Source organism: Vidua chalybeata, chromosome 3 (assembly GCF_026979565.1).
Source record: "Vidua chalybeata isolate OUT-0048 chromosome 3, bVidCha1 merged haplotype, whole genome shotgun sequence".
In the NCBI taxonomy this organism is placed as follows: domain Eukaryota; kingdom Metazoa; phylum Chordata; class Aves; order Passeriformes; family Viduidae; genus Vidua; species Vidua chalybeata.
Window position 1 is genome coordinate 34,535,929 of NC_071532.1, and position 14,538 is coordinate 34,550,466.

At 42.1% G+C, this 14,538-nt stretch overlaps 1 protein-coding gene across 2 annotated transcripts in view; it reads right to left on the reverse strand.

The window, feature by feature from the left end:
* The window catches only part of SNAP25 (synaptosome associated protein 25), a 61,369-nt gene that overhangs the window by 17,838 nt on the left and 28,993 nt on the right, over window positions 1-14,538 (reverse strand). For both annotated transcript variants that reach the window (XM_053939575.1, XM_053939574.1), the window contains exons 2-4: window positions 10,779-10,913; window positions 10,102-10,143; window positions 1,906-1,954 (exon numbers count right to left, since the gene is read on the reverse strand). In XM_053939575.1, coding sequence (XP_053795550.1) covers window positions 1,906-1,954; window positions 10,102-10,143; window positions 10,779-10,850 — 163 coding nt within the window. In that variant the 5' untranslated portion in view covers window positions 10,851-10,913. The remainder of the gene's footprint in view (window positions 1-1,905; window positions 1,955-10,101; window positions 10,144-10,778; window positions 10,914-14,538) is intronic.

Genomic DNA, 14,538 nt, shown 5'->3' on the forward strand with positions numbered 1-14,538 from the left:
AAATCAAAAAATTAGCAATTATTATACCTACATATGGTTAAAATGGAGAAAACTTAATTAACATTTATCATAGTGCAAGGTTACAATATTTTCAGGGTTGGTAACATTATTTGGCTGTTTTCCTTGAGAAACCCACACTGTATAGTCATAAGCTAAATTTACTGAACCACTTAAGGCATGACCATAACCAATTTAAAGAGGCTTCAAGACCTTCTGAGTCTTTCCTGGAGCTATTGACTAACTGTATCTGTGACTGTACAACAAGCATTTCAGGTCTCACTCTCAATAAGGGTTTTATACTGAGCTCCCTGGACTCCAGAGAGGTGGGTGTGTCCAGCCTCAGTTCCTTAGCTCACTCAGATTGTCCTTCCTGTCATGGCTAGAGAGTGAATCAGTCAGAAAACTTCTGAATACAGAGGTTTAACAATAGTAGAATTCCAAAATAACAATTAAAAAACCCAACAAAATTCAGGATTAAAATCAAAATAAACCTCCCTAGAAATCTGTGGAAATAGAGCAGTTAAAGAACAGAAACATACGTTCCCAGAAACCACTAAAGTTTCTTGTGCTCTGCCTGTGAATTACATTGCAAGACACATCTGGATATTAACATTCTTTCTTCGACAATATTTGTGATTTATTACAACCATATAATCCACTGCTGAAACAAAACACATTATTTACACAGGTGCCATATCTGTTTCAAAGTAAGTAATTTCTGGTTTTCTGTATTTGGTGGTAGTTCTTCTACTGCCATTATTTTTTGAAGGCAACAAAATGTTCTCTGTAATATTTTTCTTGTCAAGACAAATCAATGTGACAAAATTTGGTTATTTTTTTTTCCCTAAATGGGGGATGTGGGGGAAAAGCAATGAGACATACATAAAAAAAAGCAAGTAGAAGGTCCATTTAGGTCCTGTTATTACTTTTCATTCATTACAGTGTCAGAGAGGCAGGGACATTAAAACTGGAAAGGGCCTGTCAGGTTCTGCAGTTCCTTTCCCAAGAATTCAGTACCCTGGCTTATTATCATTGTCGGTGTTTGATGAGTAATGCAGCATTACCTCTGCAGAAAACATTTCCTAAAAATAATTTTGTGTCCTGCCACATAGAAAATAATAACAAAGGCCTTTGGGGGGCTGGTCTGATAAAGAGTAGCAGAAATTTCTACTCTGTTGATTTATTGGAGACACCATTTTCCTGGGGCTGTGGGTCTATGGCAAATGAAGACTTATTAGTTTTATTGAGAGGGAGAGAAGGCTACCTTTTCTTTGTAATATTATGAAAGGCAAAAATGTAATTTCCTGGAATGTATTGAATATATCAGGCTCTGTCTTTGTCATTGTCATCCACAGACAGGTAGTGTAAGACTGAAACCTCCTATATGGACAATTGTAATGAGCTGATTGTGTAATATCTTTTAATGTTTAAATTCTGTCATTCTCACTGCCTCACTACTGTACAAAAAGTAACTGAATCTTACACAAACAAAACCCATTTACCTTCTCTTGGAATGCATTTGTTGCATGTCTTTCACTTGTGATTTAAGTGGGAAAATTACTTAGCACCTGCATAAATAATGCTGGATTTTACACTTAGAGAGGCAAATCTTCTCATCATGTAGCTGGATCTTGACCCAAAGCTTGCTGAAATCAAATGGTGATTTGGTTGAGTTCAGCCTGCAGCTCCCTTTGACATTAATGGGAAGCAGATCAAAAGAAGTACAGACTCTTAGGCAGCATTGTACGATTTTCTCTGTTGGACAACAAAGATAAAGGCAAAGAGGTTTTGGGTTTCTCATGCACAACTACACGTATTTTCTGTCCCTCGTTTCCAGGGTTGCACACAGTCAGTACAGCACTTTGAGAAGGGTTATACTTCCTTACTGAAGCAATCTGAACTTACCTCCTTGCTCATCCAACATAACCAAAGTCCTGATACCAGCATCTTTACTCTACATCCCAATAGTGGTAGCAAGGTAAGGAGAGAGAAGGGGAGAAGAGAGAGAGAGAAAGAGAGATCAGTGAGGGAACACTCAGCTTTTGGTATGGGACATAGGAAGACACAAGAAAAACAGTGAAAGGAATGACAAGGGGCTGATGGCACAATCCATCATGTGCCTGGACACTGTGTGAGGAACTAGGTACTCTCCATTGTACCATCAGTCCTTCTGGATTCACTGGGTTACCGAACTTCTGCAGAAAGCACAAAGCCATAGACCTTGAGATTAAAATAATTACTTTATACAAGAGTAATTTCTAAAAAGAGATGGTTCATCTCCAAGTCCAAGGAAGCAGGAGAAAGGAGGATGGGGGTGTTGATACTGTAGGCGGATGTGAATCTCACAGGAGAAATTCCCAGGTGTGACATAAACATGTTTGGGAAGGCAGCACAGTGATTTGTGCACAGCTCTTGCTGCTGACAGAAGTCAGAAAGCTTACCTACCTAGGAAATCCAGTTTAAAGCAGGCTAATATTTAATAGGATTAAGCCATATTTTTTGGCTTAGCGATCTAATAGATATGGGTTTGAGCCAAGTTTTAATACAGTCAACAAACACCTTTAGCATTAATGGACTTTGAATTGAGCTTGCAGGTAGGATTTTCAAAACACCTACACACTGAATCTGCCTCTGCTCCCACAGCTTAGTGGGATTTACCATTACCTTTGCCTTTGCTGGATATAGGGTTGCAGCAAAGCTGAGCCATTCACAGCTCCCACCTGCTTAAGCCAGGGGTAGGGCACCTTTCACAAGTGCAATTTTTATTATGCTTTATCATCACTCTGGGATGTGATCCGGTGTTTCTAGTTCCTGGGTGCTGTGGTACTGAGCTATATCACACATCAAATTATCTCCTTTTTAATTACAAAGGGGAAACCAGCTCCATTCTGCTTGGAGAAGTGATAACATCTGTGAATAATTAATGGCCTGAATGATCTCCTGACGGTTGCATGTCAATAACAGATGAAATAAGTCCTCTGTGGCCTGACAGCTTGACAGCAGAGCTACTTGGACATGTGCAGCAGTAATTTACATGTTGCCATGAACATAAAGCGATCCATGCTCCTGTGAAACAGATAAAGGTGGTGGTGGTGTCAATTTTGCAGAGGGCAGGGAGATGCACACAGTTGCATGGCTACATCAGGAACAGAAAACTAAACTCCTGACTGACCCTCTTGCTTTTCAAGCCACCACTCCTGGAGGCAAATCAAGGACCTCATGTTATCCTTCCTGCCAGCTGCCCTTCTCACTGCTCATCAGTTTTTGTGGTTGCAGTGTCTCTGGCCATCAGCCCTGCCCACGCTCACAAGGCACTCCCAGGCTCCCACAGCCCACGTGGCTCAGCCGCAAGCCCAACCCTGCCATGCTCAGGGCTGTTTGCCTGGTGCAGCTGGTGCTTCTCTGCTGTGCTTCCAGAGGATCCTGCTCAGCTCTTCTCTGCCTCTCCCTGCACTGCCATTCTTGTCTGTGATGTCTACATCACTGCAGAAACTGGGAAAAACATCAGATGTGTGCAGGCTGATTTGCTCTCTCTTTGTAAAAAGTCCCTGTGTGAGTTGCCAGATGGACAGAAAAGGCCTCCTGCCTCCCCCCAGGTCTGCTGCACCCTGCTGCCCTCGGGTCAGCCATCTAGCAGGCACCCACTGCTGCTCTCTCTGCCTTCAAGTTCACACTGCATTTACTTGAATCCCAGCCAGCTTTTATTTTTGCAGCCTTTAGAAACTTAGGGTCCAAGGGTTATCCTACGTTTGCCAGTTAAGAATAAAGAAACCACCTTTAATTATCTTATATTTTCTGTGGGGCACTAATTACCCTGTGTCTGCTAAGCACTGCCTGTACAGCAGTTTTTTATTGGACCTTTTTATACTCTTGGTATCCAGGGAGGTTTTTCCCCCTAGATTTGTATGTATTTTAACCAACATGGAAACTCATGCAAACACAAGAAGGCTGCTTGGGTCCTGAGTCACCTTGTGTTTCAGTAAATATGGCGCAGTCTGACATGGGACCCTTCCAAATACTCAACTCCAAAACCCTTTGCTGAATCAAACATAGTCGGGCTGAGAAATATTTACTGCTCTTTAACCCTCGGACCTTATTTTCCTGCTGTGTTTAACATCTAAGCAAACCACCTTTACAGAGCTAAGATGTCCAGTGACCTGAACAAGACGTGTGCTGGAAGATGAACTGAGGAACTAGACCCTATGGTTTGTATTTCATATCAAATCCATACAGAGTGAAAGAGGTGAAATTTTTTGTTCTTTACCTGATCATCAGTGCCATTTAATTTTATCAGGCAACACTGTATCTCTTACAAACAGCCTGCCACAGCAGTAACACAAATGTGAAAATATTAAAGGGTGTGCAATGAATAAACTTGTCTGCATCTCTGGTCTAATCCAAAGCATATTGAAGCTAATAAAGAGGTGGTAACTGAAAAGGATGAGATGTGATTCAGATATCAAGTGACAATCTTCTTCTGTTCCAAATTTCTATTAAGCATTAATTTTCAGCTTTTCCACAAAAGTAATGAAATGTGTAAAGTCAGTCAAAAAATAAATCATGTTTGTGCATTTAAAATAGGTCCAGACTTTTCTAAAAGCTCAGTATTTCCACTGTGACTGATATTTTAGATAACACAAACCCAATCCTGTCTGTAAGACAGAACTATTCCAAAAATGTGTTCATCATCCAGATATCTGAGCAGGAGAGAAACACTCAGTGACTGACCCCCAGTGACAACAGACTGAGGCATCTCTGGAAAGTACAAAACCTCAATTAAAGGAATATAGGGGAAGAAATGTGCCCAACAAGAGTATTCAGGGAGCAAACACAGACATGTTGGCATTTTCTGCACTGGCAGTATCACAGAAACTCTCCTTGGTCTCAGTGGAGCAGGTGCCACTCAAGCTGGCTGCTGCGACAATGTATAACAGGAGGTGATGAAAGCTCTGCTGTGAAGTGCCAGTCCAGAAGGACAGGTTTCACAACCTCTGCCCTCGAATCCTTGGTTACAGACTCACATCACCATGGGCCCAGGCACTATGCTTGGCTCTGTCTGGTCCTGAGGGCTCAGGAAGGATTCCCACACACATCCAGTTCTCGCCAGTATCAGTGATATCCTGTGTGGGAAGCCATGAATTTATAGAACTAGCAGGGTCCATCACGTTATGAAATTGTGTCCTAAATTCCCACCTTAGCCAGGATTAGAGTATTTTTCCTCTCCTGTGCAATGGAGGAATTTCTTCAGACCCTCCAGTCCTTGTACAGGCAATCCTGTATTATTTTAGCAAAACAAGGGTTCTCAAAAAAGTGAAATGCTTAGGATAGGTCAGGCCAGAGAGATGAAAAATGTATCTTTTACAGGACCCTACAGAGTTCATAGAGCACATGCCATTTTCCATCCAGCTCTTTAATCTGTAGCACCCATCTCTTTTGAGAGCAACTTCTGACTCTCCTTGTCTTCTCATTGCACTTGAGAAGAGATTTTGTACTGCTGGATTTTGCCATGGCACAGCCAACCTCTCACATTCTTATCCTTTATAAGAAAATAGCACAGCAAGAATTGCTTATGTGGAGGCATTAAATTGGCAGCCCTGCAGTTCCTCTGTTTATCCATAATGCAGGTATTCTGCAGATGGTAAAATATATAATATATAAGATAATTTTCCACATGAGATGACCCTTCAAGGCAGGAGGCCAACACTTCCAACTTAAAAATGTATTACATTAGGTGAAACAGACCCTATACATTTCAGGAAAGCTTATGTCCTTCAAGCTTTCATCCAGGCTCTAATGCTTGAATAAAAGCAAATGAACAACCAGTACTGGTTTTGCATCATTTATATGAAGCGCATGCCCAGGTTCTCCGTTTGGCCACTGGCAAAGCTATTAATCAAAGAACCAGAATATATGATTTTAAACCTCTGGGCTTAATACAACTCATAGATACTTTAGTTTGTCAGTGCTTCAGCATTAACAGCATTACTGGGAACCCTTTTGGAGGCTTTAATAGACATTATCCTTAGTCTTCTGTAATAGCTTTTTAAAACTTTTTGGTTGCTTTTGCTTTGGGTTTTTTGTTTGCTTGTTTGATTGGGTTTTATGTGAGGGTTTCACTCAAAGCAAGTCAGCAACAAAATGTTCACTAAAATTTGCCCAGCACTTTGGAAGGGAATTGCATTGCTGTATCATTTCTTGTTATTACTGTTACAGAACTTAATTTCCCAAGATGGAAATAAAAGTGGGAAGACAATTGGAATGACTTCTCAAAGGGCTCATCAGTCCCTTCAGGAACACAGTGTGTTGGGTCCTATCCTACCAAAGGCAGCTACTTAAATTTTGGTTTAGCCTGAGTGAAGATTTTCCTAACACTATAAGGGGATGATGTACTAGATAGAGAATCCAAATTCTGGAAATCACTTTCTCTGCATTTCAGGAGGTATCCTGAAAAACACATATACACTCTTAGTTATGTGAAGAGCACATAAACTTCCACTTCAATGAAGAATTTTGCTTTAATCCAGAATTATAGTTTGTTTTGAATAAATTAATACAGACATTATGTACCAGGACAGGCTGACATTGCTAGCAGTTCCCACAGACACTAAAGAGAACTGTCAACACCCTAGAGACAAAAATGTGGTCAAAGAAACATTTTTTAGTCATCCGTAGCAATGAATTTGCTCAGCTCCTGCTCCAGGTTCCCTGTCACCCTGTTAATGCTCCAATGTCCCCCTGATTAAAGAGCCACACACTGCTGCTCTGCCTGGTAAAGCACATCCTCAGTCCACGTGAATCTGCTACCCCCCTGGCTAACACACATAAAGGGGTCCAATCCTGCATTGGAGGAAGAGAGGCCAAAATTATGGATCACATTCCCTTGTGCCAGATATGGAGTAACACTGGTTAAAACTCTTTTCTGAGGAGAATGGTTCCAATAGTTCAGTACTTCCAATAGGCCTAATGATATCAAAGGTGAATTTCAAATCAGCTTTGACAAGGTTTGGGCCAAACTCTAAATTAAGAGAGCACTTTTTCTTCTATTTTTTCAGACTAAGGAGCATTTGGCTGTGATAATAAATGTCAGTGTATACTCACAGCTGGTAAATTGGCATTCTGTGTGTTCAGTGTCCTGCATAGGGCAGCACCAGTTCTCAAACATTTATAGCTCAGCATTTCACCTTCACTACTCCACTCTCACCTCACATGAGAGAAGATAGTCCTGTCTGGATTTAAATGTACAAAACAGCACTTTTGTCTGTACATTCCTACGTGCTTTATTCTGGGCTTTTACCACTACTGATCTTGTTATTTTTTCCTTGCTTCTTCATAGCTACAAAACATCCTTTTTTTCCGTATACTACCACAACTGATTTTCCTTAAAGGCCATGGTGGTGGTATTGGGAGAAGGGAGAACACTACCACCTTTTCTCCCTGCGTGTGATATTCTGCATTGCATAATGTTGCCTCAGAGGTAAAAAGCTTGAACATGAAAAGAAGCTACAAACTGTATTTAGTCTCACTTGTTCTGTCTCACTTCATTTTTATTTTTTGTTTTGGCCCAAACATTGCACAGCATCATCATAAAATACAGGTATTTATAGCACTGAGTGGCTCAAAAGAGCACTGGTCAGTGCAGATTAACTGCACTGCCTGGGTACGATGGGCACCATGGAGCAAACTGAGTTTTAGAATCTGCCATTCCAGTACGGAGCTGCCTTAGGGCAAAGCCATGGCTGCTTTTGTAACACTTCTTGCCTCCCTTCTTGTGGCAGGACAGGAAAAATCAGCTTCTTGCAAAGCTGGCTTATAAAACCAAGAAGCAATAACATTCTTGGTTTTCCTTGCCCATGTTCCCTGGGAACAGCATCAGGGCTTAGTCTCCAAACTCTGAATAGTCTTCTGGGGCAAGCAAGGCTTAGTCTCTTTTGGGGACATGTCCCCAGGCTACGACCTGCAATTAGGTCTTACATGGCTACAGGGCTTCCTTGGATGTATTGCACTCTTTTGTCTCCAGGATGGAGTCCAGTCAGTCTGTTTATGCTGTATTTCCCCAGTATCAATCCATACAAATGTACACAGTAATAATGCTTAAACATGGAGAAAGAAAGGAAGAACAGATCTACTGTATCAAGAGAACAGAGTAAAAAGCATTCTTTCCTTGAGTATTTCCTATCTCTGTCTACTAGACAGGTTCTGCTAAGTGAGGAAGTCTAATTGGATTTTGGGGGTTTATTAAATCAGACCAGTGCAAGTTCAATTTCAAATTCTCTCACCATTTGTCTTTTTGGTATAAAATCCCTCACTCCCTAAATGCTGCATTTTTTTAAAGTACCTAGGAAAAGGGATTGGAATAATCCACCAGCTGTTTAGGCCACAGAAGAATTTAAAAGGTCTCCTGTAGTCACATTAGTGAAAATAATATTCAGCTCATTTTAGAAGAACTCCCTTGACTACTCAGTGCTAGTTTTAGCAGCCTCTCTATTTGGACAGGAAGATATTGTGGCATCTGAATAAACACCAGGTCCAGAGATGCTGAGCTCTTCCAAAGAATGCTATAAATTCATTGGTAAATTCAGCAGTCCCAGTTCTCCTCCCACTTTGCCATTTGCTGTGATTTAGTATTGAAATTCCAGTGGCATTCACAATATGCTGGTTCAATATGTTAGGAAGACTCAAGCAGTGCATAGGCCGCACAAATATGGCTCAGGAGAGGCAGGGCTGATATTTACTGATGGCTTGGCCCCGAGCAAATCACTTCCCTTTCCTGCGCCTCTCCTTCCCACTCATCATCTGCCTTGTCTATTTAGATCCCAGGCATTTTGGGGCAGCTGGCTCTCCTGCCTTGTGTTGTGGGGGTACTCATATGAGCCTCTCTTCCTTGTTGTTGAATAGATTTCAGCAGGAGCTGCATCCAGCACAGAGATGACGTCAACTGGTGGTTAGGAATGGCATGTCCAGGGAACTGAGCAGCAAAAAGGGACAGATTGCTCGTGAGACAAGAGTGTGTTTCGGCTGCAAGGGGCCCCGATCTAAAGTGTTTGTGGAGGAGAAGCGATGCTGACTATGCTCAGTGACCCATCTGTCTGTCTGTATGTGAAAATTTAATTTTGTCTCCACTGGACTCCATTGATCTTCACAGTGGTGATTGATTTCAAGGCCATAAAGCCTACGGCTGGGGTTGTGCTTGTTCCTGAACATGAGACCTGATGTAATTTTCTTCCCATTGTCTCTGCTGGAGACTCCTCTGGTTGTCAGGAGTACTGGGACTGTCAGTGCTGATGACCCTGATTAAAAATGTCACCAGCTCCAGCACCACGGCTTGCATGGTGTCTGAAAATAATATGTCCTGTCAGGCAGCAGCAAAGTTTTCCACCACCTGATGGCTGAACACTCTAAACTAGACTGAGTTGAGATTTTCCAACTTTTAAACCCCTTTATTGTAGAGGGTGAAATATGGCCTGACTGAATTGTTTTTTTTCCCTCCAGGCAGGTATTAGCTATGAGGACCAAGCCAGGGTCCTCTTCCTTAGCACCATGGAAAATCAGAGAACTCCCAGCTCCAAAGTGGTCAATCTAGGACATCTTGTGAGCCTTGAAATCCTGATAAATATTTCAGAGATACATAAGAAATAGCATTTAAATGCTGTGCTGATCAATGTTCTATAAATAGATGCAAGTGTTTTTGGAGAAAGAAGTATTTAAAGCAGACTGGGAAAATGGATCAAGGGCCCTTCTCACCTCCCCCTCTTTCAGTGTTATGCCAAGGATGTGAGAGTGGTGCTGACACAAGGCTCCTGGAGCTCTGCAGCAAACTCAGCCACTTGTCCCTGACTCCAGGTCACCTTCAGAGGCTGTTTCCTTCATTTATCTCCAGAATCCTCTCTCAGTGCATCCTCACGTATGACCAAACCAGTGCCTTGGCAACCAGGGAACAGTATCTTGCACGGCCCTAGTGAGGGGTAGGGATGAGCAAGGGCAGTGGCACATAAAGCCGTGGCCAGGCCCTAGCAATGTGAATTTTAAAAAAGCCACTTCCAGTGTCAGGCTCCCCATCACTTCTGCTCACAACAGAAGTGCAAATGAAATGCAAGTCCTTACCTCTTCAACAAGCTGCAGCATTCGACGGGTGCTCTCAAGGGACTGAAAAAAAAAACAGGAAAAAACACTGAGATTTGGCAAGTTACCCTTTCCAAAGCTAATGTGCAGGCTCATGCTGACAGGATCTTTTTCCTGCATGCTTTCCCTTCCCTCCAAATCAGGCCATCAGCAGGGCACTGGTGATCTCTCCATCTCCCGCTCTATGGATGGCTAATGCAGCACACCTCGAGGCAGCTGCAGTCTCCAAGGCTTGTGCTCCCCTTGCTCACATGCTGTGGCGGTGCTGCTCGGAACCGGAGGTGTTCCACTTTAAAAATAAAGCCTGTGGTTTTCAGCTATGACTCTTCAGAAACCTAATTGGTGACTTCTAACATTTAATAGCTTTGACAAATCGAAGGAATCCTCAGAAAATATTAAATTGCTGCCTTTTGCTCTGAGGCCAGTCAAATTGATGCACAATCTAATACCTAAACCAAACTCATGATCAATAAATTCCATAATCTGGACTGAACATAACATTAAATTTTACCCCAGCGCATTTCATTTCCAATTCTGCTTTCAGTGTAAAGCTGATGGAAAAGAGCTCTAGAAATCCTTTGCGGGATCAGCTCCTATTTCTGGCTGTGTGTTTCACACCAAGCCCAGCCCCAAGTTCCCAGTTTAGCTACTGGTCTCACTTCATCAGCGAGCTGGTCAGCACGCCGCTGCATTTCTTCCAACTCATTGCGCATATCCGCGTCTTCCGCCATTTTAGCTGTGGGGGTGTTTGGGGATGCTGCGGATCAGAATTTGCACTCAGCTGCTTTGTGAGCCTGGAAGACAGTGAAAAGGAAGAGAAACACTGTGGTTAGGAGCCGTGCTTAAACGTCAGTCCCACAAAAGCACTTTTATTACATCCATCACCCAAAGTCTCATTCGAGATAGTAATTCCTACGTAGCAGAGAGCAAATCCTTCCTTTTTTCTTAACCTTTCAAATGCAATTCATACAGAAGCTGGACACTCAGGAGATGCTATTTTCTGCCAGAAACAATCTTGAAACTCATTCATTCTTCTCTAGAATTGAAAGGTTTAATATGAAGGAGGTCAAGGTCAAGCCTATATTGTCCTATGTTTCAGCTGCATTGCTTGAAGGGCTGGCTGCTCAGCTAACACATTTGTAATTAAATTAAAGACTATGAAACTTTGCAGATTTTTATTGGCTAATGACTTTTCAACCATGCTATAGCTCAGACTATGAAATAATATTTACAGCTAGACTGGGAGAAGGCTACATGGGAGAATCCTTCATTTTGGGGGAAGTGACGGTAGGACCTAACTGGTATTTACAACTTCTCCACAAAGTGGGTCAGATTCTGATCTTCATTATCCCTCTTGATACAGAAGGACACCCCTGAGCTGGTCCTTACCAGAGGTCGGGATGCAGCCCATTAATCCTCGATTTGGTAAATTTCTTTTTTGTTACAAATTCAAGCTAGCTCTGATTACTGAGCATGACTTGATTAAGAAAGGCAGGCCCTCCTACCATCTGTCAGGTCTTTATAACAACACCGGCTTATTTCTTTGCTTGATTCAGGCACGGCACATTACAAATTACTGCTCACTGAATGTTAGATTTGCTCATTGCAGGAAAACCTAATTGCAGGTGCAGAGGAGATGGGGAAGTTGTGGGGGACTGCAAGTAAACAACCATAAAGCAGATGCCATCGTGCTCAATTACAGAAAGAAGACAAAAGCAGCCCATTTTAGCAGAGCTGCTCTAAAGAAGGCAGGATCCCGGGGGCTGTTTTCTGTCCTGTCTTTGCAATATGTACAGCCTTTATGAAACATAATAAGTCAGGGCAGAGTTTGGCTCTAAAATTTTAGCAATAACAACTCTGTTAAAATAGAAATTGCTATATATTGGAGATTAAACCATTCCTCTCTTTGATGGTGCTCTCCATCAGGACATCAGGAGTATTGGCTGAGCAGGTACAGCTGGGTGACAGAGATACTTCCTGGATCACACCCTGCTTGCTTAGAAAGGTGTAAGGAAAGCAGACAGCTCCTTGTATTTCCTCTGCAGCTTCAGCAACAGATCTGCTGTTTTTCTTACCTGAGAGGGAATATGTGACTTTCATGCCTTCACATTAGCTGTGCCCTCACTCATACTTGCTTTTCCTCTTTGAAGCTACTGCAGGAAGAAATCCATCTCAAAGAGTCAGCCCTGCAGCTACTGGCACAATATTCTACTTTCATCACTGCACACAACGCCACATCCTTGTCAGAGGGAGGCTGGCATTTTGTGATGGGTCACACCATGTGTAGGAGCCCAAATGTCTGCTGGAGAACGAGGCCACCTGGTCCTGCCAGCTGCATGGTCACAGCAGTGTGAAGGACCAAGCTCAGGCAACTCATCTGCAACCCCAGCTGATGCAAAGGCAGAGCTTAATTTCATGGCTAATACTCAGGCTGGTATTGGACACTTCAAGGATGCTCACAAACAGAAGGAAATGAGCTTTACAAAAAAATGGTGCACTTGGATATTTAGGAGGAAAAGATAAACCGGGAACTGGTCTCTTCTGGAAGGGCATGTGAAAATGTGGGGATACTCTTAAGGCCACCCCAACCTTCCCACCCTGCTACTGTGCTGGTGGTGCCCTTCATAGCACACAGCTCCAGGAAAACACTGCTCCTGGTCAGCAAATGGAGCATGCTCAGGTGAGATAAAAAGAAGTTATTTTGGTAAAGACCCATGCTCCAAACTCCTGTCTCACTTGGCACAGGCTGGCTCTAGCACTGGTCACTGCTTCACAAATTGTGGTTTTTTCCCAGATTGAGGCATAACACAAAGCTGAAATATTTCTGGCATAGCCTCTGTACCAGGATACCAAGATTAAGTCTGTGGACCTAGTTTTTGAGAATCTAGATAAAATATTCTCCTCTGCCTGGACCCCTCACTACACTTGTGCTGGCAGAGTAGTGGCATCAAGCTTGAGACAAAATCAGGATAATTTGTTTAGGGCTTTGGGACTGATCTAATTGTTAAATACATATAGATGTTGAGGGGCAGGAAAGTGGTTCTGCGTTGTATCTGTTGGTATCATCTTACTAGCTGTAAAGTGGGAGGTGATGCATCAGTGAGAGGGTGGGATGCTAACAGGGAATTTGGTTCATTTTCTAAGCATATCCAGTGTAAGCTGAGTAATTACAGACCTGTAAGTGAGTGGAGGTGACATGAGGGCTTTTACTGACAACAGCAACTTATTTATTGACCATTGGTCAGTCTCTGCAGATTAAAAAAAAACTTCACAGAAAATTCCATTCTCAGGTAAATTCCAGCCAGACTTTTGATGTTTTCCTTACCATTTTTTTTTTTTTTTTGATCATGAGCCAGTGGTGGTAATGGGTGGTGAAAAAAAAAAAAGAAAGAACATGAAGAGACTTTCAGAGAAACATGGAATGGTTTAGGTTGGAATGTTCCTTAAAGATCATCTCATTCCAACCCCCTGCCATGGACAGGGACACCTTTCACTAGACCAGGTTGCTCAGAGTTCCATCCAACCAGACCTTGAACACTTCCAGAGATGGGGCATCCACAGCTTCTCTGGACAACCTGTTCCAGTGACTCACCATCCTCACAGTCAAGAATTTCTTCCTAACATTTAATCTAAACCTACTACCTGTCAGTTTGAAGCCATTGTCCCTTGTCCTGTCTCTCCATGCTCTTGTGAGGCGTTTTTTTTTAGTTACCCTTCTTGGTTTGTTAGAACCATCAGTTGGCATCTTAGTGACAGACGTGTCTTATTCTGCATCAAGCTAAAAAAAATGTCAGAGCTTGTAACCGGAGAGATGTTGTGCAGCAAGTGATCGAACTTGACAGGTTTATTGAGATTGTTTGGTATTTGTAAAGCACTTAGCATGGATTGAAAAATAGCAAAAAGCTTTCTTCCAGACAAGTCATTTAACATCAAGTTTTTGTCATAAACAGAAGTACCCCACAGCTGTGCTGATTCAACTTTATTTAATAGAAAACTGTGTGCAAGAATCAATAAAGGTTACTGATTTGCACACAGTGTGATAAACTACATATATTTTGTAGGTGGCAGGGAATGAGTTTAATTTTTTTTCAGATTTTGCAATTTATAATGTGGAATAGAACAGATTAGAGATAGGATTTTACTTGAAAAATCCTGTTTAGGCTGAAATGCCATTCAAGTGTCATGAATTTCCAACAACAAACCCTGTTATCAATAAAAATCCTGTAGAGAAAAGAATTATGTTTTAAATGGAATTATTGCTCTGAAGTACAAAGTAACAGTTCTCCCTCTATGGTGTTTCTTAGGAACACCTATAAAAAGCTTTTATTTAAAACTCCTCATGTTTTAGAACACTGAAAATTAACGATTTCAGGAATGATCAAGGAAAGTTAAACCATGATGAATTTGCTCTTACTGATA